This window comes from Fusarium vanettenii (assembly GCF_000151355.1).
Source record: "Fusarium vanettenii 77-13-4 chromosome 2 genomic scaffold NECHAsca_18_chr2_1_0, whole genome shotgun sequence".
Lineage (NCBI taxonomy): Eukaryota > Fungi > Ascomycota > Sordariomycetes > Hypocreales > Nectriaceae > Fusarium > Fusarium vanettenii.
The window spans coordinates 3,288,079-3,313,151 of NW_003315867.1; the positions used below are offsets into that span (position 1 = coordinate 3,288,079).

At 54.1% G+C, this 25,073-nt stretch overlaps 6 protein-coding genes across 6 annotated transcripts; 3 read left to right on the forward strand and 3 right to left on the reverse strand.

Annotated features, from left to right (window-relative positions):
- Window positions 1-518: 518 nt before the first annotated feature.
- Window positions 519-2,744, forward strand: NECHADRAFT_32901 (uncharacterized protein; the record flags this gene model as incomplete). The annotated part of the gene is made up of 2 exons (XM_003046151.1): window positions 519-856; window positions 965-2,744. The coding sequence occupies 2 exons, from the start codon at window positions 519-521 to the stop codon at window positions 2,742-2,744; spliced, it is 2,118 nt and encodes a 705-aa protein (XP_003046197.1).
- Window positions 2,745-5,468: 2,724 nt separating this feature from the next.
- On the forward strand, window positions 5,469-7,288 carry NECHADRAFT_32447 (uncharacterized protein; the record flags this gene model as incomplete). Its single annotated transcript, XM_003046152.1, has 3 exons — window positions 5,469-6,496; window positions 6,540-6,840; window positions 6,884-7,288. The coding sequence occupies 3 exons, from the start codon at window positions 5,469-5,471 to the stop codon at window positions 7,286-7,288; spliced, it is 1,734 nt and encodes a 577-aa protein (XP_003046198.1).
- Window positions 7,289-7,331: 43 nt separating this feature from the next.
- NECHADRAFT_91296 (uncharacterized protein) lies at window positions 7,332-8,102 on the reverse strand (the record flags this gene model as incomplete). Its single annotated transcript, XM_003046728.1, has 1 exon — window positions 7,332-8,102. The coding sequence occupies one exon, from the start codon at window positions 8,100-8,102 to the stop codon at window positions 7,332-7,334; it is 771 nt and encodes a 256-aa protein (XP_003046774.1).
- Window positions 8,103-9,991: 1,889 nt separating this feature from the next.
- NECHADRAFT_103549 (uncharacterized protein) lies at window positions 9,992-16,126 on the forward strand (the record flags this gene model as incomplete). The annotated part of the gene is made up of 6 exons (XM_003046153.1): window positions 9,992-10,038; window positions 10,082-10,619; window positions 10,666-13,320; window positions 13,381-14,051; window positions 14,185-14,266; window positions 14,347-16,126. The coding sequence occupies 6 exons, from the start codon at window positions 9,992-9,994 to the stop codon at window positions 15,913-15,915; spliced, it is 5,562 nt and encodes a 1,853-aa protein (XP_003046199.1). The 3' UTR covers window positions 15,916-16,126.
- A 207-nt stretch (window positions 16,127-16,333) lies between these two features.
- NECHADRAFT_91298 (uncharacterized protein) lies at window positions 16,334-17,878 on the reverse strand (the record flags this gene model as incomplete). The annotated part of the gene is made up of 5 exons (XM_003046729.1): window positions 16,334-16,747; window positions 16,793-17,187; window positions 17,233-17,424; window positions 17,470-17,808; window positions 17,839-17,878. The coding sequence occupies 5 exons, from the start codon at window positions 17,876-17,878 to the stop codon at window positions 16,334-16,336; spliced, it is 1,380 nt and encodes a 459-aa protein (XP_003046775.1).
- A 1,847-nt stretch (window positions 17,879-19,725) lies between these two features.
- NECHADRAFT_103550 (uncharacterized protein) lies at window positions 19,726-23,997 on the reverse strand (the record flags this gene model as incomplete). Its single annotated transcript, XM_003046730.1, has 4 exons — window positions 19,726-22,861; window positions 22,913-23,016; window positions 23,068-23,812; window positions 23,878-23,997. 4 exons carry the CDS (start codon window positions 23,995-23,997, stop codon window positions 20,588-20,590), a joined length of 3,243 nt encoding a protein of 1,080 aa, XP_003046776.1. The 3' UTR covers window positions 19,726-20,587.
- Between the last annotated feature and the right edge of the window lie 1,076 nt (window positions 23,998-25,073).

The window sequence follows — 25,073 nt, forward strand, 5'->3', positions numbered from 1 at the left end:
GCCCGCCATCCGCCATCCCAGCAAGTCCCTGGCATCCCGGCATCTCGGATCCCACTCTTTGCCCTCTTGTCTTGTCTCCAACCACTTACACACTCGGACACCTCTTATCTTTTTTTTCCCTCCTTCACTCCTCGCCTCGTCCGTCCACGCTTCCCCAGACTGTTATCTCGCACCAACCATTGCTTGCCCGCGTGTGCGACTGGCACGCGCCCATCTTCGACTTTGATTTGGATAACGTGGTTCTATTAGCCATCGTCAACATCATCTCGCTGCTCAGTGGTTGTAGCTAGGGCATATTGCGTCAGCGTCACTGCCGACCCCGTGGGGCCATCTATCTCTCGCATCACAGCCCCATAGAGTTGACGTTGAGGGCATTGCGGCTCAACATCTCGCGCCCGTTTCTACCAGGGCAGCGGGCGCCTGACCTGACTTGAATCTGAACCTTGTCCGCCCTGACAGAATTGAGTTGCTGATGGTGATTCCATTGCCTCGGATACTCCAGATAGCACCCCGGCATCATGTCTCCCCAGTCTTCGGCCCCCGTGCAGAGGACGGCGCCTATCGCCATCGCTCCAAAGCCTCCACGGCCCGAGCCCTCTTATCGCCAGGACAGCTTCCATAGGCTCGAGATTGGCCACGGAGCTGCCAGTTCTGCCCCTGTCGAGGGTTCATCCCTCAACGGCTCCCCCATCCCGCCCTGCCTGGCTTGCCGCTACTCGCGTACCAGCTGTATCATGAACGACGATGACGATGGCTGTGCTCAGTGCCAAGCTGCTGGCTCCGAGTGTTCCCTGGCCTGCAGTCCCCAGTCCCGAAAAAGAAAGCTTCATGACGGCCAAGATGTTGGGAAAAGAAGGTCAGTCATCCCCAGCCTTCTCTCCACAACGACTGCCACTCCACTCAACTTTTACTCCTTGATAACCGTCTCACTCGTGCAACTCGTCTGACGTGATTGGTCTTGTAGTTCTCCGGGTCTCGCATCCAGGCGACGAAACCACAACTCTAGCCTCTCTAGCACCGCCGCCAGCAGCTCGTTCCTGGAGGAGATGGCAAATGTCGGCGGTCCGACCATGCTGAAACGTACGCTTGGCCTCCAGAACGATCGCTACAGCCAATACATCGGTCCCACCACCGACTTTGAACCCTCCCTCATCAACCTCTCCTCCTTCGATCCCCACGACGAGAGCCTCTTGTCCAGAGGTACTCTCCGCAAAGTCAGTGAACACGACACCTTCTTGATGCTGCCTGACTCCAGCACACCAGGGCACGAACATGTGAAGCAGGACGCTGATCATGTCGAGTCCATTGTGGCCCCTCATGGCCGGCATCTGATCGACATTTACTTTCGGGTCATCCACCCAGGGTTCCCCATTATACAGAAGCACGTCTTTATGGAAAAGTACGAACGCTCGCATCGAGAATTCTCACCGCCTCTGTTGGCCGCCGTCTACCTGCTCGCCATCAATTGGTGGGACCAGAACGAGGATCTTGCTGGTCTGCCTCGCCCCAACGTCAAGGAGCTTGAGAGCATTATCCGTGCGACACTGGATGAGGCCACTTTCCGACCAAAGCTGTCGACGATCCAGGCAGGCTTGCTCCTGTCCCAGAGACCAGAGGGTGATCAGTGGGCACCGACGGCCCAGCTTGTAGCTCTTGGACATGAGCTTGGATTACATCTGGACTGTTCAGGATGGAAGATTCCACCGTGGGAAAAGGGGCTTCGGAAACGATTGGCTTGGGCACTTTACATGCAGGATAAATGGGGGGCTCTGGTTCATGGACGACCATCACACATTTTTTCTACCAACTGGGGAGTGAAATCCCTCACCCCTAATGACTTTCCGGATGTCGAATGGGACGAGAATGATACAGAGGAGAAGCTGGATATCGAAAAAGGCCGGATGTTGTTTATGCGGGTGGTGCAACTTTCCGAAATCCTCTCCGAGATCCTCGACACCTTTTACACATTACATGCGATGAATACAGTCGCCAATGCAGGCGCGCAAGGTACACACCTCGTCTTGTCACTCGCAAAGCCGATCCAATTGAAGCTTAAGGAGTGGTATGGAGGGCTACCGCAGTTGATTCGACTTGATTCTTCTTACTCGTCGTTTAACCCAAGCAGCAGACTCTCGAGTATTGGATATCTCCATTTGGCATATTTTGCCGCCGAAATTACTCTACATCGACGAATCATCCGGTCACTTGCTTCAGAATCGAATACGGTTGACTCGTACGTGCAGCACATTTGTCGCAGTGCTGCCAAGGCCCGTCTTATCTCTGCCATGGATTTTGTCAACCGTTTGACACCGAACCACCTGCGATCGTTTTGGTACTTTGCGTCAAAAACCAACTTTGCCCTGATTGGCACGTTTGGCTCACTACTCTGGGCCACATCACCAGGACGTGAGGAGGCTGACTGGTATCGTCGACGTCTGGGAGAGTATCGATGGACTCTTTCAGTGAGCTCGAAGCCTGGAGAAGGAAAGGGATTGACCGAGTTTGCTATGACCATGCTGGATATTTCGACAGGCCTGCTGAAGCAGCTGCCCGAGAAGCCATCGATGAGCCGCAACGGTAGCCACGTCGACCTCTCAGTTTCAGCGCCTCCAACATTTAGCGGTGGCATTCTCGACGGCTTGGGCGGCATGCCGAGCGCAGACATGAGTGCTATGCATAGTCCGGGCAGTGAAGAGGAGGAGAGCAGCGATGACGACATGGAGGATTATCCTACACGGATGTAGACAGGGTTTCGCCTGCTGATAAAAGAACGGGTCACGGCATGCATTCAGGCGTTGTTGTGTCGTTACTAGATTGTTTTTGGTTTGGCAGGGCAGGAGTTGACATGGCGGTTGTCATTGGGCCTCTGTGGCCGGTTGTTTCTGGCTATTGATGTTTGATGAATGATACCTTCTCGGACCTCTGGGAGGCCGAGGCATGGACGGGCGCTGGATGACGGGATATGATTTGAATGACTTGGATGAGATGGGAAATGTTAGATTGAATAAGCGATGCAAACGGTATCACTACCTTGCGTGATGTATCAACTCGAGTTCAGGGACACACAAAAAAGCTGAGAAATGAGAACCAACGTGCTGGCTTCAATGACTCCACATGTCATGCACGAGCCCACTGCCATGTGTCGGGTCCAGGCCGAGATCCACCTGTCATGGACCTTAAACCCAGTTGGTTCATGGCATACGTCATAGCTAGAGGTTATCGTGGGTCGTGTTAGTGGTGGTTGTGCAACCGATGGCACGGTTGTAAGACGCCCAAATATTCGAAGACGCGGGTATAATATCAAGGCTCAATTGTTCTCGAACTCAACATTTAGACTCACTGTATAATGTGTGTTGATAGTGTTGAAAGGGTTTGGCGAAGACAGGTAGTGGAATGGTGCAATTCAACAGTGACAGCTCAACTCAAGCCTCATACACAAGCATCTACACATGACAACTCAACAATGCGTCCTCTTTCACTAACAAAGCATGTTCAAAATACTAGGTTTTCGATTATAAAGAGAATACGTATATGGTTTCTTCCTTGCAACCTAGTTAAGTTGTAATGGCGTTGGCCAATGAGCAATTCGCTGTGTAGCAAAAAGCCACATTTTAGGCAACTATGCAGATAATTCAAGATATGACTCTAACATAGATACTATTAAACCCAACGTAGTTGTTAAGTTCGTATATTTGAGCCTCATTGTCAGGACTGATGATGCGACATTTGATGGAAGGTGCAGCTGGCCAGGTATACATCCCCGTCTATGGTCTAGTTCAATCCAAACTCTTCTTCGTCAACACCATAGAACACAACCATATCAATTCATCAGGTTCTATCAATTCATTACTATGTGTCAGAATCCTTCAAACCCGTCCAATTCACCCCGTTATGACCCAGGCTAGATGCCATCTCCAAATTTGGGGCCCCTTACTCCCAATTCGATTCCCGCTACTCCAGAGGCCAGGCCCCAGACTCCAGATACCGAGGGGTCATCTATAGAAGCACTGGGGGCTTTTAACTCAGGCGCTCCCTATCAAACAACTGAGAGGTCATGCACACCAGAGGGACGGACATTTGATGCTGAGAGATCAGTCTCCCCCTCTTCGCTAGGCTCGATGCCCCCTACTCCCGCTGCAAGATACTGTTCGCCAAGTTCTCGCCTCACTCCGAATTCAATACCCTCGACTCCATCCGCTGGACGTTATTCACCAGGGACGGGCCCATATACACCAGAAGCCTCTATCTCAGGCCCTCCTTCTTCGCCGGCATCAATACCTCCAACCCCAGCTGCGAGATACTTTTCGCCCACCCCAGAACTTGACGGACCATCTTCAAGAGCCCCAACCCCAGTCGCAAGATACTTCTCGCCAAGTCCAGAACTTGATGGACAATATTCAAGAGCTCCGACTCCATCTGCAGGATCCTACTCTCCAAGAAGAAGATCGTCGATACCTGCATTAGAGGTCTCACGCTCTAGTTCCCCTTCTACTCTGGGCTCAATGCCACCCACCCCACGAGCCGGCGACCTAGATTCAAGGTTCCTTAGTCCAGCAGTGAGGCTTAATACTCCGGATGCATGGCCTAAGACACCAGTTTCTCCCTCTCCCCAACACCCATTGCGGCTTACTCCGGCTGCAGAGGACCCGACTCTATCTATAAGTCGTGAAGCTTCAGGTGGGGGTCCCTCTACCCCAGCTAGACGATAGCTTGCTTCTTTCGCCTCCATAAGATATGCTGGTCCTGATCCAAACCACCCGAGAATGTCCTGCCACACCATCTCTGGTCTGAAGGCGTTCCTACTACGATGGGCAATAACTCCTCATGGACTCGATAATGCCTCCGGGGGGTCTTCAAGTTTATCGAGACATCGGATTAGCGAGCTTCTCGAGGCTGATGAAACGTTGTGCGAACAAGGATCCGGGAACGTCACGAGTAGAAAGCGACATTTACAGGCACGAAGGAGGAGATGGATCACTTTCAGCTTTCGTACGAGAGATTATCATCCCCATTCTTCTTGATCATTAGACGGCAGAAATTGCACTCTGTTGGGCTCTAGCAGGATAGCTGACTTCTCAATAATTGACAACAGAATCGATAGATTGTAGGACGGAATGGTTACGTCTGGTTACGCTTGTACATCAACAGCATCAACACAAAAGAATTAAAGTTCAATTGCTTCCAAAACACCTTCAAATTTTCCGAAACCATTGACAATAAATTCCTGACAATATCGAAAATATCTTGATCGCTTCTTTCAGTGCCAAGATGATGTCCATGAATTCCAGCCACAGCACCGCCACACTCCATCAGAACAAAGACTCCACGTCAACCTCCTGTTGCAATGTCGCGTCTTCAACCAACCTTCGGAGCTCAGGTGCAGGCCATTTGATCGCCGTCTCGTCCCTCATTGTTACTTCTACTTGTATATTTTGTTATCAATTGCTTTCTCGCTTTCCCACTGCGTAATGGCACCTAAAAAGACCTCAAAGGCGACTGGCGCGCCTGAAGGGTTCACGCCTGAGCGTTTCGAGAGAGAGCTCAAGGACCTCGCTGCCAAGGCCAAGGAAGACACCTGGACGAGACGCGCTGCAAAGCAGACTTCCATCTATTTGCAGACTGTTTTCATTCTTGGACTCTTGGGAGTTGCGTCTAGCGTTTCCCAGCTCAACCTCTCTCCAGTCTACGGCTCTATTCCATCGGCCGTCACCCATGCTCCCGTCATCATGGCTGGCTGCTTCGTCGGATGGGCTGGAAACTTGTTTCTCCGCAACGTGTTGCCTCTACCTACAGCTCAGCTCCTCCCTATCGTCGCATTAAACGTCCCTGCCATCCAGTACCTCGCCGGCGGCTTCAGTGATCGTCTAGGTTGCTGGTGGGGGCCTCTTGTCACCGAGGCTTTGACGCTGTTCCCCTTGGCAGTCTTCTCGGCTGCTTGTGTGGCTGATCAACTCGAAGATGCTGATCTGAGCATACTCCCCAAGTTTGTTGCAGATGCGGCGCCTGGCATTGGTTCCTGGGGTTTGTTCAGGCTGGCTGAGAGAATCGCCAACGAAAAACTTCAGGGTCTGATCGGCAGTGCGTTTTGGTTTACTCGTGTTGGGTTGGAACTGGTTCTGGCCGGTATCTACGCCGTCTTTTCTCCGTCAAAGTACCTCGTCTTGGCTATTCCTGCGCTGCTGCACACGGCTGTTCTGAACACACATGTCATGACACCCATGGCTACGGCTTCGCTCAACAGCACCCTGGCTGCGCAGAATTGGACACTCCTGGAGCGTAAGGAATCACTGACTGGATACATTTCGATCTTGGAGAACTTGGGACAGGGATTCCGTGTTATGCGATGCGACCATAGTCTTCTTGGAGGAGAATGGGTGCGAATCCAGGGACAGAAGGTGTCTGAGCCTATTTATGGTGTTTTCGTCATGCTCGAGGCGGTTCGGCTGATCCAGAGGGAGACTCCTCTTCCTGATGCTGAAGCCAAAGCCCTTGTTGTGTAAGTCGCCTACTTTGTGGCCGTATCTCGCTAACAGTATCAGTGGTCTTGGTATCGGAACTACTCCATCTGCTCTTGTATCCCACGGCATTGACACTACGGTTGTCGAGATTGACCCAGTCGTCCATGAGTTTGCGCAAAAGTATTTCAACATGCGCCAGAACAACCCCCCGGCCATTGCGGACGCTGTCAGTTACACTGCCAACCTTGTCAATCAGTCCAAGTCGTACGACTACATTGTCCACGACGTCTTCACAGGCGGCGCTGAGCCAGTTGACCTGTTTACCCTCGAATTCCTACAAGGACTTGGTGCTCTCTTGAAGCCTGACGGAGTTATTGCTATTGTAAGTCACTTCAGCCACACAGCTGCTCATGCTAACTGTTTAGAACTACGCTGGTGACTTTGGCTTGCCTGCCCCTCAACTGATCTACCGCACTATCAAGCAGATCTTCCCCTCGTGCCGTATCTTCCGTGAGAGCCCACGTGAGGAAGCCAATGTTGAGCGGTGGGGTAGCGACTTTACCAACATGGTTATCTTCTGCCGGAAGACACCCGGGGACATTACTTTCCGCCGCCCGGTCCCTAGTGACTTTCTTCGGAGCCGCGCCCGACAGGCCTTCCTGGCGCCGCAACACGAGGTCCGGGAGCAGGAGTTTCTGGATAGCGAAGATACGGATGTCCTGGCTAAGAACCGGACCGGCAAGGTTACCAAGTGGCACCAGAAGAGCGCGGCCGGACACTGGAAGATTATGAGGTCGGTGCTGCCGAGCAAGATCTGGGAGCAGTGGTAATTGCATCTATTTTCTATCTAATCTTGAATAGACCATTCGGGGACTAGTCCTTGGTCACATCGAGAGCATACTGTGTGTTGTCGGTGTTGAAGTCCTTGATAAACTCTGACATGTAGCCCGGTACGTCGATCCGGTTGTATGTGCTGGGAACTGGTTCTCCCATAGTCTGCTGAACAGGCACGACGCCAGTCCAGACCTTGTCTTGAAGATCCTGGTTCTCCATATCGTGCCTCTCGTCGTGGGCACCACCCGTGCGGATCTTGGCACTGCCAGAGGCGATGCGAACCTTGAGGATGCCGGTACTCTGAAGTTCAGCCTTGGTGGGTGGCAGACGAGTGTGTCGCCAGCGATCAGGTACGACACTATTGGTGATGAGCTCCATGGCATACATCCTCTCCTCCTCATCATTGACGAGTGACGCGTGTCCAAAAAGGACCGTAGAACGATAGTTGTAGCTGTGCGAGAATGACGACAAGGCGAGGACGAGGCCATCAACGTGAGATGCAGCAACGCACACTGGCATGCCCTCTTCGGCACCACGGCCAAGATTCATGATACGGCTGGAGACGTAGCCGTGGAGGTATAGATCCAGGGGGTCGCCGATATCAGCGCTGGGGCGCTCAAAAGAACCCATCTGACCGATCATGGGGAGGATGACGGGAAAAGGTTGAGAAGGGGTATTGAATGAGACATGAAGAATTTGGCACGAATTGACAATTTCGTGGATTGTCTTGAGGGCATACACCGCGCGGTCGTTTTCACGCTTGATGGTGTTGATGGCCTCTTTAGGGTATTCGAGATCGTAGCGACCCATGTCGATTGAGTGAACGCTTTGGTTTAACTGGCTTAGGATGAATGCTGAGTGATGATGATAATGACAATGAAAGTGTTCTACGCTCTCGTATCTTATACTTGTGATGATTCACCTGGTGTTGATATTGAGTCACCACCTCCGGAGTCGAATCTTTGATAGTAGTCATTTCGGAGGTTTGCACCGAACTGAGGCGCTCAAGGGCGCGATTGTCAAACTCGCAAAGTACCATTGATTGCCTGTACTTGGTTAGACACGACATCTACACGTCCCACAAAGTATCTGCAGGTGAGGGTACCGTTTGGAATCATTCTTTCCCGGTGAACAAGTGGTGTGGCTGGCCCTCGATCTGACCATCCCGCGGGATTCGATTGGTGAGTTGGTTTCGCGGGGAACCCAAGCTGGACAAGATCGGTGGAGTAGTACGCATTAGCTTGCATGTTGCTCATGTCGATTGTAGAGTCAAAACCACGGAGTTTCCAGAAAGATGAACTTGGAGTATGATTCGGACGCGGCCAGCGGCGGGTTGAGCGCCGGAGGGCTGATCGGGGTGCTCTCTCGGCTCCGTTCAGCACCGGGCCGGTCGGTGAAGTTGATGGTGACCGGGAACGACCGGCAGACAAGAACGGAAGGACGAAGGAGACGTATAAGAGAGTGGTGAGTAAGAGACTACTGTTCTGTATCCACGTGATGCCTTGGTGTTGAACACGTCCAATGTCGTAGGACCAAGTCGTGGTCATTCGCCAGGAAGCACCATCCACCATCGCAGTTGAAGCTTATCCAATGGGCATGAACCTACCCCAATACTACGCCTTCATGAACGCAGTGGAGGTGTAACCCTGGTGCTAATGCGAATGCTAACGCTGATCAAAATCTGGGGAAGTTTTCGGGTGGAATGGATTAGTTTTCTCTTGTCGCGTGTCGGTTGCCCAGTTGGGAAAGAACGATCCCCGTTCGCTCGGGCACCTTCGGATTGAAGCATCTCCAACTTGACTCTTGCTCCCTTGCTTCAACTCTCTACTGTCATCTACACTCCATCACCACATCCTCGGTAATAACGTCTTCTCCCTCATCATTAGCCGCATCAGGAAACCCCAGTGCCACAATGCGGGTGATGGACCCTGACACCCTGCCGTTGCATGACTTGCCTGGAGCGCACCAACGGCAAGCCTTCGATTGCCCCGCAGTCCCAGCTCTCGGTCACTGTCCGAACGGCAACTCTTGTCTCTTCTCACGATGATGAGGACAATGAATTCTCTTCTTCTTTTAATCTTCATCTCTTGATGCTTGGTTTGACTTGATCGTGATGATCTTTGGGCCATGTCGTCGAGCACGTCCCCCAGATGTCGGGCACCAAGGCTCCGGTTTCTCCCTGTTCCCCAGCCAAGACGGATTCACTTCCCGACCCGGTTTCTATTACTGAAATAAGCGCTCTCCCGCTGTTATTTCTTTACTGTCATGTATTATCGATCGCCCGGCCGTCCAGCCATCAAGCGCCGCCCCTTCGTCTCAGGTCTCGCCGTAACAGACGTCTCCGACGCCTGGGGTTTCACGCGAAACGATGCTACCGGCTACACTCGATGGGACCCCATGAGATGCGACATCCGTCCAATCATTGCTCAGCGCCGCGCCGGAATCCAATCGACTACTCAAGCGAACTCGAACGGCTCGAACACGGCCAGTTTGACGCGATTATCTGAGACGAGATGGTTTGTTGCAAGTGCAGATCCATATCATCAACGACTCATGCTTTCGTTGCTTTCGTTTCTTGCCTTTCTTTTGTATTCGATTCTCTAGACCGCGCAAGTTCGTGGTCACTTTGGTTGATCCAAGTTCCATCCAGTCTTTAATGTTTCTTTCTTTTGTACTTTCTTTAACCTAATGTCGTATCTATGAGCACCTCTACTAACAGTCAGGCTCTGGTTGCGGCCTTTGCATTGTAAGTAACTCTCTTTATTGTGCGTCTAAGCTAACCCAGGTAGTGGCCTCGTTGTCCACGCTGCGGCTTCAACCGTTCCGATCGTTTACAAAGGTTGTTCGAATATTCTTCGAGATGGACCGAGGCTGGCCCTCATTACGTTCCTTATTTCTTCTGCCCTGTGGGCTCAACTTGACTTTACTTCTTTTATGATTAATGCCGCCTCGACGGGTTGCCAGGTCACCATCACCTTTGCTTCCATCTTTGACCAGTTTGCTCGGGTATCTCTACAGCAAAGCCTGATTTGGACTTTGAACAAGTCTACAAAGGGGTCGGGGGTGGATGCATTGGCCTCCCAAGGTTTCGTCCTGGTGCGACTCATTCTGGGAGGTGTATTTGTCGGCTTTCAGCGACCACAACTTGGCGACATCTGTCTGGCGCGTACATCAGTCTTGCCGATTGGCGTCGTGGTTTCCGCTGTTGACCTCGTCTTTGTGGCTGCTCTTTTGACAAGAGTCATTTCTCATGGCAACTCTTGGGAGGGAGTTGTCAGTGGCCGAGCTGCTCTTTTCATTACTGTGGGCTTGGGTATTTGGACAGCAGTAAGTAGTCCCAGCACAATCAGTCTTCTTGTCTGACCAAGTATAGGCGAGTGTCCCTCTCATGCTAGGCATCGAGACATTGCCTGTGGTTGTCCGAACTGTAATCCCAGCAACTGGCCTCTCGATTCTGATCGGTAGGTTATTCTTCCTACTGACGAACCATGCTTACCCTTTAGCCATCATCGCTCACTTCCAGGGCCGTTTTGCGAAATCTGAACACCCGACCGAACCAGCCTTCGATGCGTACCGACATTTGCAGAGCCGAGGAATATCGACCGCCGACTCATACCATCCGACTCAACATGAAGAGGTTAGGAGGGAAGTTTGGGAGGAGCCCAAGAGGATCCCGCGTGCGATGACAACTCTCAACAAGGAGCTTCCAGTAATCTCGATGCCAGCTGCCGGACAAGCAACTCTTGGGATGGGCGGAGTTCCAGTGCAAGGCCAACTATTCCCACCGCCTCGAGCCCAGACGCTACCGTTGTCTATCGAAATGAAGAGCTTGGAAAAGAGACCCCGGCAGGACACGAAGCTGGTCATATCGAATCCCATTCTGCGACAAGACCATAACCCGCTTTCCAAGATTGCGACGGTGGACTTGGCGGTCGCGCAAAAGGAAAGAAAGAGACAGGAAGCATTGTTGGTGGCAGTTTCAGATACCGAATCCTCCTATGCTCCCACGTCGAAACCCACATCGATTGCGACTACGACGTCGGCGCTTTTATCTCCAGGGGTAGAAGAGGTTCGACGACGATCCCCAAGGCAGCCATCGACACCGAATCTGTCTAATCTCAAGCCCCCGCCTCGACATTTGCCGTATCCCTCCCGGGCCACGCGAGAGACCGTGGTTAACTTTTCACTGCCGGTCGATGCACAGAAGCCAGCCACACGCACGCCAAGAGCCGAAACGAAATCAGCACCGCCTATCAAGCCAAAAGATAGAGATATAGGAGAATTGCCAAGGATTACTTCGGTAGTTCATCGACCAAGGCCAATACCAAGGAAACCAAATGTCGATCGCCCTATCTTTCCAGCAGAAGGGACCCCAGATCAACACCGCAAGCGATCACTCTCCTGCAGCTCCATCCTCAAGCTCGAGACACCGCCACCAATTCCCACCGATCCTCGGCTAAGCGAGTTTGCTAATTTGCTAGGGAGTGGACACTCCAAGGCGACAGGTACGAGAAGGCGGTCTATGTCTGTTCCTGAGCTTCCAATCTTGAGTCTGGCTTCAAGCCCGGCAAAGGTCCAGCCTGTGACGCGTCCTGAAAGCCCTGCCCAGTCGACCCATTCCATCTCGCCTTCGGATGAATCAATCCCAACGCCATCGTCCTTGCGCAAGAGGGGATACGAGCGAAGGTCCTCGCCTGTTCTTCCGGCCGAAGGGTTTGACAGGCTCTCTCCTGGGTCCACGATCGCAGACGATGACTCTTTTCTCAACTGGGATATTGCTCCCACGCACGTGCAAGAGGCAGGTGCGGTTAAATCGACTAAAATCCAGCGGGCCGGGCTCGGAGTTGCGGGGACCCCATCGTTGAGCGAGGCTCACGGTCCCCTGCACGAGCCAGCTAAACAAGGCACCGGACTTGCATCGGACTTGCAAGGTGCCGAGGATTTGAACTCCGAGCGGACACGTCAAGTGGGGGAAGCTCGGCCAACATTCTCAGACAGGGGGCGCTCAGTCAAGCTGCATCGGAGTCCTCCGCCTGCTCCTCTGCTGCTCCGCAACAGCAGGGTGCAGGCTGAACCATCGCCAGATTCTGAGGATGAGCTGGAAATGGCTTTAGCCAGGTCTGGCAGCAATGTCAACCCCGCGGAGCTGGCAGGGGCTTTTTCAGGTGACGAGAGGGCGACTTTGCTGGCCAATCTGGAGCTGGAATTGAACGAGCAGGAGAACCAATGGCAAGCAATTCGGCACACAATGCTCCGAGATTCCCTGTCGACTGTGTCTATGGGATCACCCAGGCGCGACTCGCGACACGGGCAGCCGTTTCGACGAACGCAATTGGAAGCAGAAAACGATCTGCAGTCGCTGCTATCACAGACTGGCTTCAGATCAAAGTTGGCAAGCTCATCCTTCCCCGGATTGTCTAGTCCTACTCCTCCAGACACAGAATCTGAGCACGAATACGACGAGGAATCTGAGGTCCTGGTTGGTCAGATGGAGAATGATGCCAAGGCGGCGAAGGCGCTGTGGCGCCCCATCACTCCTGTAGCTTCTGCGCCTAGTGCACCATCCCTCTGGACCCCTGCCTCCAAGGCAGCAGACATGGCGCCAGAGGAAATTCCAGACACTATCAGACGAGAGAAGAGGTATCTGGAACCTCTGACGATTGAGAGCAACAGGCTGTGGGAGGCATCACGATCACCAGAGCGCCAGGTTGCGAGTCAAGGGCTCTGGCGAGCAGACAAGACCCAAGTGGTGGAAGTCAAAGTCCAGCACTCAGCTCCTCCCCGGCAGCCCCCACGGCGGATCAAACGTGTCACACTCCTCCCAGACATACTGGAGAATCCGGAGCCACTCCCTGATAGGCGCGGGACACTTGGGATATTCCAATTCCCATGGGGTGAGAGGTCTGACAGGGCAACGATGCCAGCGATGCCAACTCGAGGGATGTCTGGGTTGACAATCGGCGCCATGCCTGGGACAATGGCCAGCAGAGGGTCACAGTCACAGTCACACATGCAGAGGAGCGTGGAAGTGGAGGTGGACACCACCACGGAGGTGATGGAGTCTATGGACGACTACGAACGGGAGGAGTTCTCTGACAGCGAAACGTACGACGACTCGTCCTCGTACTACGACAGCGACGAAGAAGGGTTTGACGAAACAACTCTTTGGGAAATTGTCAGCCTTCTGGAACCTGCGGAGCGGACAAGTGAATCCACGACCGGGCCCCACTATGGTAAATCCGGGCTTCACTCCGAGCAAAAGCAAGAAGCGGCACATGGGCGTGCAGAACAGGTTGCAGATGAAGACGCAAACTCGGCCAAATTTTCAGACAACGGCAACAACAAAGGGCAAGCCCCAACTAATATCTCTTCGTCACACGCAGACTCACCCCCAAAGACACCTGCAGGGCCCGACCAGGACCAGATTAGCCAGCGGAAAAGCCCCCACCCACCAATGACGCTGGCGGACATGGATCTCCGGGAGCGAGTCAACGGAAAAGAGCGAGAGGACGAGGGGCAGAGCCAGGGCAGGGACCACAACAAGGTCCAAAACCAGGGTCCGGCAAAAATTGATGCGCATCTGATTGCGTTTGGTGCGAGCTCGGCACCCGATGCCGCCATGGGGACCCCTCCGAAGCCCGAGCCTCCAGTTGCTTCAATAAGCAAAAACCCGCCTGAGCGATCAATAAGCAGCGCGCCCGTGCCTCGACCCTTGTCTGGCGCTCCAATCAATGACGACAGCACCACTCATGAGACACAGTTTCCCCAGTTGCTTGCAAATCACACCCCTGCAGCCAGTGGTAGTCCCAGGCGTAGTCCCTTGACGTGGACTTTCACTCCCGCAGAGGCGACACCCGCCTGCATCCAGCACGAGGCGTCCTCTATCTCCAAGCCCGCCGAACTGCCCGCCGAGTCCGCTAAGTCCGCCGCCCTCCATATACAAAGCCGACGCGCCGACGCAAATCTCAACAGTCGTTTGTTATCTTTCTTCCCATTGCCTCCTCAGTCTTCACCACTCAAGTCTGAACATCCCAAGCTACAATATCAACATCAGCATCAGCAATCTACTAGCATTTTTGGCATGGCTTTGTGGTCTCCTAGCCCTATCGTTCACAGCCCCACCAAGGGACTCGCCCAGCCAGACGAAGCTACCTGGAAGAAATATCTACCTACCGACGACACTGCTCGCGTTCTCCCTGCAAAGGCCGACCTTCCTATCATTGAGAGCAACACCCTCTGGACTCCCCCAGCAAAGAAGGTCGACATTCCCAACCACGGACTTTGGGGAACAAAGACACCCCTGCCCGGCATGTGGTCTCAACCCCCAGTCCTCCCCAAGGTCTCCTATGGCCTCCCCCAGCCTGACCCTGAGACTTGGGCCACCTACCTCGTGGTGATGGATGATGTCCCCCGAGTCAAGACCAGAGAGGCCGAGCCTGCCTCTGTTGAGAGCAGCAGCCTCTGGTCCAGCAAGCCCGTTATCCCCGAGGTGCCATCCGAGGATGGTTTGTGGTCCGGATCTAGCTCCGCATCTTCTGCAAGCTCAGTGAGCGGCTCCGAGTCATCTACCGGTACGCCGAGCGAGGCGGTCAATTTTGGATTGTGGGAGCCCACTCCCGCTATCATTGCGGACGAAGAGCCGACCGGCCTCTTTAGCCTCAGCCACCGTCGCACCGAATACCGCACCACCGACAAGGCTCCGGCGGCTCTCGAAATGCGCCCTCCCCGACGACCTCTGGAGGCGTACCCCGACTTTGGATTTACTCATCTCTGGAACATGGCCCCTCTCTGGGATGCCAAGGCCAATGCCTCGGCTGTTGAGCTCCAGCGCGAATTGGACGGCCTCGTTCTGGAGGGGCTATTCAGCCTGAAGCACCGCCGGAACAATTTCCGTACTACTTCCGAACCCCCCGCTGCTCTGGAGACCAGACCCAAGATGCGCATCTCGCAGGAGCCTCTGCCGACGCTCAGCTCAGATAGCCTCTGGTCTGTGCGCGCACCGGCCGAGACATCGGTCGAGCTCGACTGGATGGCTCTATCGACAGTCCGCCCGAGAACCACGTCTGTCGCTTCAGAGGATTCGCTCATCTCGATGCCTCCTCTCACCAGAGCTTCCTCTATCAAGTCGGACAAGAGCGTCCGTCGCATCGACGCAACTCCCGCCGAATGGCTCGCTGCCCTGGACGATGCCATCCGTGCCAGTGGACCCTCGGACAAGGGTGCCATGGACCTGGACCCCAGCGAGACCAACTACCAGCTCTGGTCCAAGTCGGATGAAGAGCCGCTCATCATGGCGTCGGATTCCGATGAGCTGTGGAAGCCGACTTCCATCCCAACCCCTCGTTTCCTCGAGTTGACCCCTTCTCTTCGAGACTACGATAAGAAGCACGCCGAGTCGGGCACGTCGCACCGTGGTCGCACACTGGCAAAGTCGCGCCCGCCGCCCCCAATCTACCCCGGTTCATCTACCTCGGCCTTTCTCCCTGCCGCCAGCGACACGCCCCGCGACTTTGCGTCGCAGGGACTCTGGGCTCGCGGTCAATCCCCGGCTGGATCGCGTGAGGATGGATCCTGGCTGGACAAGTCTCTTAGAAAGAGCTTGTCGTTTGTACAGCTGTGGTAGTCAAGTCAAATTGTGACGTGATGATAACGATTCGGACATTAATTTGGGCATGGCATGGCAAGGTTGGACAATGGTTACGGACATTGATTAGCGATGGGTCACAAGTTGGACCAGAAATCTCGTGGTTTGGTTTCTTATCTCGGGCGTTGGTTGGTGTATACCACTTTGAAAATTAGCAAGCGTAAAAAAAAGCATTTTTGATTTGTCGCCATAATCTGTCCAATGAATGGTTCCTTGGTTGATTGATTCACTGTGAAACAAGACTTTTCGACTTTGAATGGCGCGATTGCCAGCCAGTAATTGCCGCTGTTATCCGAACCAGGTTCGTCGTGAGTGGAGCGTGTCATGCAGCGGATAAATGCGTGTATTGAGTCAAACGTGTCGTGGTGCTTCGACATCGATTCTAAACCATCCCCTCCTAGGTAGAGTTGGAATTGTCAGCGCAAGACCATGCAGCTGACCCTCCCGTGGCCTTGTATGAGTCGATAATTCCAACGACCGAGCCGTAGGTTCCGGCAACCATCAAAAAGGTACCCGCGACAATGATGAAGACGCTCCACCCAACCATCAGGTGCCATCGCACCGTACGCTCCTCCTTCCAGTGATCGTACAGCCACATGCAGCCCATGGGCTGGAGCGATAGGAAGGAACCAAAAAGAGCACCAATCAGAGAGACGAGGCCGCCGAACACGGGAATACCACTAGCAACGATGTATGCTACGACGGACACGGAGAGGGTAGAGCCCAGCCACGTGATCCAGTGGATAGTAGTGTTGGCCGTGAGGTGCTTGGATCCTCGCAGGATGCGGATAAAGATGTGCTTGGCAGGCAACTATAACAGTTAGTTTAGTTGGAGGTATGTATATAGGCGTCTTACGTGTGAGAGTAGAATGGCAGAACCAAGCAGGCCAGGCAGAGCAATGCCATAGCCAACTTTCTTGATGAGGGGACCGGCTGAGCCAAGAGCAGGCGACGCAACATATGATCCGCAATAATAGTAGACAATGGTGCCAACAATGATATATACAACAGTAACCGTAACTTGGCAGACTGTCAGGGCACGAGTGTACTGAGTAGGGTCGCGCATCTCCGAGACGATGTTGAAAAATGCAGGAGTTCCGGCGTAGGTAAAGACGAGGGTGGAAACGGCCGAGATGGCATCGGTGAAGCTAGGGTTGTTGAAAAGCTTGTAGTCAGACTTCCATTCGCCAGTGACTTTCGGAGCGGCCGAGGGTTGATCTTGAAGGGCGACGGCAATCGTGACGACAAAGACTGCTTCCGTTAGATTGGACCTACACTGCAGGGAGAGAGACTAACCAGAGACGATGATGCAAGCTGCACCAACCCACGCCACCCAACTGATTCGGCCGAGAGTCTGAATGCTGGATACCATAAAGGTGACAATGGCAGCAACGGCCACGAAAACGGCCGTGCAGGCGCCGTGGGTCGACAGAGCGTTGAGGGCAACCGAGATACTCAACATAGCGGAGCCGGAGACGAAAGTAAAATCTAACATGTTAGACTGGAGCAGCCTAGGAGGTGGTGACAACATACAGAGAGCGTACATGGCTCCAAACACTTCATAACCAATACGTCCAAAGAGCATCCTTCCAACATCGTCGATACCGTAGACGTGCCGATGGCGCATCTTGAAGACACCAACAATGTAATCTGACCAGGTGGTGATGCCAGCAATAGTGATGAGGAGGATAATGCCCGGGATCATGCCAAGAGTATCAAAGACAACCGGCATAGACAAGACTCCAAGACCTATCTGGGTCTTCATCATGAGGGCAGTTGTACCAATCCATCCAACATTTCGATAGTTTGGTCCGTCTTCAGTGATGGCACCAAAGACGGCATCGTGCTCGACCACGTTGTCCTCGAGGACCTCTCCGGCTCGAGATGGAGTTCGAGGAGCACCACCCTCGGTGTCATACTCGGACTTGAAATCCTTTGACATGATGGGAGGAATAACGATGCAAGAAGTAAAAGATGCAGATGGAGAGAGGATGGGGAGGAGTGAGTGTTTGATTTTTCAAAAACTTGGCAGGATGCCAAACTACTTAAATACTCGTCTAAGGCTAGGGAGCTTATCAAGACACTGCTAGGATCCTCGGCCAACGGGGAAGGAGCCCTGCTGGTCCCGTCGATGGGACCATCATCAAGGTGCCAGTCAAAACGCTGCAGTTGGAGACGCGGGGGAGGAGCCTCTGGGGAAAATGGAGAATCCGGGGTCGTTGTCGTCCGCGGATAACTTCCATTCTTGAAGAAGAGACAAGGTCGAGGCTCTCTAGTCATGCCGGGTCGTCCGATCCAATCAGCTTGAGTCAATGCAACATCAGCAACCTCTTTTTGGAAAACAGGACTGAATTCCGGTGCGTAACGGCCTCCGCTGGTTCGACAGTCTCCAACCATGTCCTAGTGTGCGCCCTTCTCCAATGACTCCAACAAGAACGCCCCTTTTACAGGGTTCCCCGGAATTCAAGTCTCATTCGGTGAGGCTCAGGTCACGACATGTTCCTGATAGTGACCCTTCTCCAAAGGAAGTCCACAGCGGCCCAGCGTCATCATCTCCACAAGTATTCCCCTGAGGGGTCACCATTCCGGGCTATCTCGCCCGTGCACCCTCATAAATAGGCCTGTGCTCAGGGAAAGCCTTCCCCATACATTGCCCTGCTATCGCTGCGGAGACTGTTCCCGGCGTGCCCGCGACTTGTTGTCAAAGGGCAAGTCTCATCTCGCCTACTCGAAACATGCTGATCGACCTATCTCTGGCCTGACTTTATCCAGTGACAGGGACAATATCGTCACTATCGTGGCGAAAACGCATGCCCCGGCGACTAGTTATGACGCCGAATACACTTTTCCCTGAGATGTGGTTAAAGTTTATACCGCAAGTCTCTGTTATCAATGGGTTTTACTAATAGCAATTGACTGACAACTTACCGAAGAAGGAAGCTGGAGGGAGACAGCTGAGTGTCATGCCCAAGAGCCCCGGCTAAGGTGTCCACTGAACAAACATAGAAACTACCCAAGACTTTAACGTCCTAGCAAGGATCTTCTCCTCAGGCTTCCATCAGGCCTTTCCTCCGATCGTCGTTTCAATCCTTCCTCGACGACTTCTATGAACTCGACAACAAGTTGTTGATACGATGCCAGCAATGGCTTCACCACTGTCTGCGTCAATAATTTGCCCTGGCTTGTTAGCCAACGTGCCAAGAACGACCTCGTGGCATCCCCATCCGACATCGGCGAGGCTCAAGCCCTCAGCCATATCCACAAACCAGCAACAGTCATCACCAATTGCCCTTCAGGGAGCTTTGAAGCTAGGCGGCGTTGGAAACACCAGAATGTCTTGACAGACTGCGTTTAACCGCAATAATTCCCTAGCCATTCCAAGGTTTCCACCGACTGACAACTATACGACAAAAGAGGCATGTATGATGTGGCGTACTGTTGGTGGAGGCCCTAGATGTACCTACGTCAATGAGGCTCGATGAGGGCCTGAGAGGCTGAACAACCCAACAGAAATAGCACAGCAGTAACACAACTAAAACTTATCAGCGGCACATACGAGCCAGGGAACTAAAACACGAGGATACAAGAACGGCTGCTCGAATTATAAAGCATGTGGTGGATGTTTCCCAGAGAGTACAGGCGGAAAAGCGTCAAGGATCTCAATGCGACACCGTCGAGCTCCGCCCTTTCGATACGTCAGACTGAACAAGGAACAAAATTACGACGTCCCTCATTCCCAACTACAGCATAGCTCATGGGGTTATGGATGTGCCGGATTGTCGAGTTGTGCATCAGTCAAGGACGGCCATCATGCGACTAGACTTGAGCAGTATTATACAGTTACCGTACACGCAAAGCCCAAGAGGACATCAGGAACTCGAATAAATCGTCATGGCCGTTATAAACCTCTATCCATGCAATCATGACAGAACAGGGCAGTATAGGCTATCAGATGGGATAGCCCTGATGCGACGTCAAAACAAAACCGCCCTCTTCCTTTCTCCCGCGCCCTTTTCCGTCCGAACCTGTATGTATCCCAAAGGACCAATCCCCTTTCTTTTTGTTCTTCTTTGTTGCTGTTCGTCCATGTATGTTCAGCCTGGTATTTCCCTTGCCTTCCCTTCCCTTGCTGAGCACCCAACGGCGCGCGTCTTGCTTGTCGAGGGAGAGACGTGATCCTCTCGATCGAGACGCCCGCCAAATTTCCTCTTTTTTCCCTCCAGAGTAATCGTCAAAACATTAAGGGCCCTGAGGCCACGAAGTGAAAAAGAAAACAAAAGAAAACGTTACGTTTCCTCATAAACACAAAGGGACAACGCAAGAAAATTCGTAAATAAACTGACAACCCCTCACAAGTCAAGTCATGCTCGCGCGAACGAGTACGGCATCACCGCCGCAGCCTTCTTGTTCCGTCTACCTTATTACTTGTGAAAGTCATTAAGAGCGTCATTGCTCATGCCGGAGGTGAGTCCATCGGGGAGTTCATGGATCGTGACCAGTGGCTGCCAGGGGGCATCATGGCGAGTATCCAGAGGATCGAGTCGTGCTATGTCGGGTTGGCTGTCCTGACGCATCGTACCCTGATCCGAAGCCGTTGCTATGCAAAGAATTCCATAATTATTTTGTACACGCTCTAGTGAGCAGGAGATGACTAGTTGACAGTCATCATTTGCATCCGCTGTGGCAGCCCGGATGAGGGCGAGTTTTCCGGTGACGCCTCCATCAGTGAGTTGTTGCCGCGGCTTCGGATGCCTCTTCGTTGCGGGCTTGAGTTGGGGTCGTCGAATACTCGAGTAAAGGCTGGGCTAGAGTCGTGACGCTCGTGTCGAGGCGTTTTCACTGGACTCTGCGTGATCTGATCGGCTCGTCGAATAATATCGGACAGGGAGTCTCGCAAATCACCAGCCCTCTTGACCAGAGCCTTGAGGCTATTTGTGTCAAAGTGCACCTTGCCATCGTTGGGTGCTTGGTCGGTTACGCGATGCTGCATAGCCCCAATGACTGAGCGGACCACTCCGGATACGTCGTGGGCTTTGCTGTGCCGGTTCTCGGGTGTCCGGGGACGGCTCGGTCGACTCGGCTGATGGTTGTCTGTCAGTGGCCAGTTGCCAAAGATGTCGTCCTCGGGGGAAAAGACGGATCGGCGGCGGGGAGAATGGCGTTCTCGTACAACAGCAGTTTTTGACATTGCGGGCTCGTGGCCGTCAAACGCAGCGTCAAGCCGGTTCATCGAGTGTGCGTCGAATCCTTCATCACCAAAGCGTTCATCGATATCGAATGCGTCAAAGTTGATCGACGACGTCGACTTTTGGTCATCATCCTCATCCAGCGACTCTTCATCGGGGGATGCCAGGGCAATGATACCATCAGCCTCCTCCCACAGGTGGCTCTGTGGTCCATCGAGAATATCCATGTCTCGCCCGTGCCGGCAGAGACGCTTCAGGTCGTTGACGAGAAGGGAAAACTCGCGAATGTGTCCCGAGTGGGCTTTGACACTCGGTTGCGTCGCGCGGATCGACTCTGGAACTGCAAATACCTTGTCATCTTTGTCGTTGCTACCCAGACTGCTGCCGCCAAACTCAAAGTCGTCGTCCCAATCCTCGCTGGCAGTCTTTGTCCCCAAGCCCCATGTGCCGTATTTTGAAGCCGACTTGGAGTCATCAGGGGAGTCGTGCACCACGGGGACACTCTGGCTTCGCACATGTGTCGGCGTGGGACCTTTGCGGATGGCTGACCGTCCACCTCTAGAGTCCATCTCTTGCTTTGCATAGGCCGTCTTGGGCCGTGGTGACCGTCCAGATTCAAACTTGTCGTGAGTCGGGGGTTCGCTCCAGTCAAAGAGGGTGCTAAGAGGACGTTCATTGTGATCGTGGTCGGGCAGTCCATTACCACTAATGTTGGCGAGGGCGAGACGCACGTTGGGGTTGATGCCCCTGGAATTCAACGAGCTCCCTTTGGAGGGAGGCGACAGGGGGTTGCATGGAAGTTCGTCATCCCTCGCCCAATCGTCGTCAAAGTCGTCGTCCAAGGACAGCCTGCTGAACTCCTTGGTTGCAGAGATTGATACGTTGCGGGGGGACGAGTCGATCCTGAAGCGCGGTGACTCCCGGCGGTTAGCGTCACGGTTGACGGTGCGGACAGGCGTGACGTTCTCGTCTTCCTCCATGATCTTGTCATCCTCATCCCAGGTCCGGCCGAGCATTTCATGGATGGACAGGCGCTTGGTCTTTCCATTGCCGTTGGCTGTGCTCGGTGGTGATTCGTCGTACATGGACTCCAGCGGAGTCTCGACGGCTCGGGCGCGACCAGATCCGACGGTGCGCAGCGAGTCAAACATGGTGTCACTCTTGAAGTCAGTGTCATCGTCGTCGCCTGAAGTACAGTCCCTGGTGTCCTCAGAACTCTCCATGGTAGAGGTCCTGTCGTGCTGCGGTGCCCTAAGTTGTGACATCGCAGTGGAGCTGGCAGAACTTCCAGAGGGCTGGTTAGGCCGGGTGTGGTTGGAGACCCCGCCAGAAGACCCTAACCGCGACGCATCCACATGGAAACTTGAAAGCCTTGAAAGCGGGGGGACGGGCGACGACGAGTTCCTTTTACGCGTTCGCAACTGCGCAACAGCAGCTGAACCAAGGGACAACCCCTGCCGGCCCGGCGATGGTGAAGATGGGGGGAGGGTCAATTCCAGCAGCGGATTGGCTCGAGCCTCGGCGCCAGCCAGCGCGCCAGTGACCGGTTCCGACACATGTCGCTTATTTCCGATCCTGGGTTCTGCGCCACGTTTTGGCCGCCGAATACTCCCTGACTTTACCGCCCACGTACCTGCAGAAGCGAATGGCATCGAGACGGATTTTCGGGGCACTCGAGAGGGCGTGCCTTCGGGGGAAGGTGTTGATTCCACCAGCGCCGGAACCGGGCGGGCTTCTTCCTGAATGTGAGCGGCCGGCAGCAGTCCTCTCGGGGCTGATGTCGCTGAAACCATTCTCGGTTTCACCAGATGGACCCTGCTTTGCTCGTCGTCGATGCAGATGCGCTTAACAGGTGCTCGAGCATGCGGGCTCAGTTCACTGAACCGGCCCGAGCCTGCGCGGCCGATGCTTGATGTCCTAGAATGAAAAAATGATGCCCATCTACGTCTTGCAGATGCTGATCTTGAAGGGGGGTCAATCGCCGGCGGAGTGAGGAACTCGTGGGGCCGATGATCGTCGAATGAGAAATTGTTAGATGTCGGGGTATTAATAACTGGGGAATCGGGACGGAACTGCTGTAGAGTCGCTGACCGCTGGTGGCTCGTTGCAGGTCGTCGAAGAACTGGGAGAGTTGGCAGGTGGGATTTCGAACGTCGTCGCGGTGGGTCCGGGTCGTTGCGGCTCGACCTGGATCGCTTGACGAGTTTGTTCGGGGGGAGAGTTGGTGTTGTTGGCCCTCTGAGGATCGGAGCTGCTGAGCCGTGTGAGAAGATGGAGGGAGTGTCCTGGCCAGCGCTGGATCTCGAGCTCTCGTTACGAGACAGTGGTCGGATGGAGAGGCGCCTTATCCAAGATCCATTGGACGAGATTGAGTCTCGAGACTCGGGGATGATGGCAGGCGAGTCGGGCGCCCTCACAAACGACGACTTCCTGCTGCTGACCTTGGGAGGAGTCGACTGGGTCTGGGGCATGGGAGGTCGCTGGTAACGGGAAAGGGGAGGTCTCGAGGCGGTGGACGGGCGTGGGAGGGTGTGATAGTGCGAGCCGTGTGCAGACGTCGCGACGGAGCTCGTTGCGGGCCGTGACGAAGCAAAGTTGGCAGCTGGAGGCCGAGAGTGAGAGCCGCGGTCTGTAGACACTCGTCTGGAATGGGAGGCAGGTCGAGTCGAGGAGTTGGGTTCAATGGTGGGCTGGCCGAACACCAAACCACTGGCCGCTGCAGCGATGGCAGTGCCCGTTCCAACAAGCTGAATACAAAGACGGTCAATGACTGCTGCAACAGGAAATAAGGTGGGCAAGCCACGGCGAAGAGGGTTTGTGGGTGATCAGAGGCAGTGTAGGATGTGGGTGGGATAGGCCAAAGTCTATTAGCCATGTGATGACTGTGATGATGAAGTCGGCGCAGTGGGTTGGATTTGCGGGGGACAAGGTTAGCAGCAAACTTACACTTGGAACGGCCTGCATGGTTGCTCGAGGACGGACGAGGAAGCGGAAGCCCTACTCAAGCGAGAGAGAGAATGCAGCGGCTAGCATTCTAGAGGAGGATGGCGATGCTGAATACGGACGGGATGCGCATCGTCTCAAGCCATGGACCTGAAGAATCGAGAGTCGTCCAAAGCTTCCTTCTCTCGGGGAGAATCTGAGGTGCCGTTGTAACAATGCAACCCACCAGCGCTCGACGGACGTCCGAGTGAGAGTACGGGACTAGACCGGGACAAACAGCAAACAATCGTCAGTTCCCCGGTGAGCGTCGGTCGCTATGTCGGTGGGAAAGGATAACGGAGATGAGTGAGCGAGTGAAACTCTTCTGGATGAGCTGAGGATACGCTTCCAAGGTTCGGGATGGAGCGAGCGGGCTAGAGAGAGCTGGAAGCTGCGGCCGCGGTGGGGAGACTGGAGGACGCGCCGGCTTGTGGTGAAGCAGCCGCGCGATGGAGCTGGAGATCTGAAGCCGCCACTACGGGAACGCCGTTGGAAGAGAGAGAGGAAGGGGAGGGGGTGAAGGGTGAGGATGGGAAAGACGTTGTTTTCCTTCTTGGAGGTTTTTTTTTTCTGGTCCCTTTTCTCAGCTCCTCGGGTTTGCCCTGGCTTTTTTTCCCCTGGGACAGTGGCAGAATCCCAGTTGCCTACCAGCTCATCAATCAGCACAGCACGGCAGAGAAAAGAAAATAAAGCAGAAGCAGGAGAAACTGCAGGAGACCCAGCAGCCAGTAGAGAGAAAAGTCCAGCCGCTGGAACCAAACAGGAACCTGCTTCTCTGGCGAGCCCTGCAAGCTGGAGATTGCAAGTGAGATTTGGGCGAGGACGGATCGCCTCTGCAGGGATGGATGAGCACCGGCCAGGGCACCCAGGCCAGGACCTGCCTGCCCACCCGCGCCCAGAGTGTGTCCCTTATTAGCGGGCGGAGCCACTGAACGTCTAGCGCCGCTGCGGGCCTCAGGGCCCCTATAG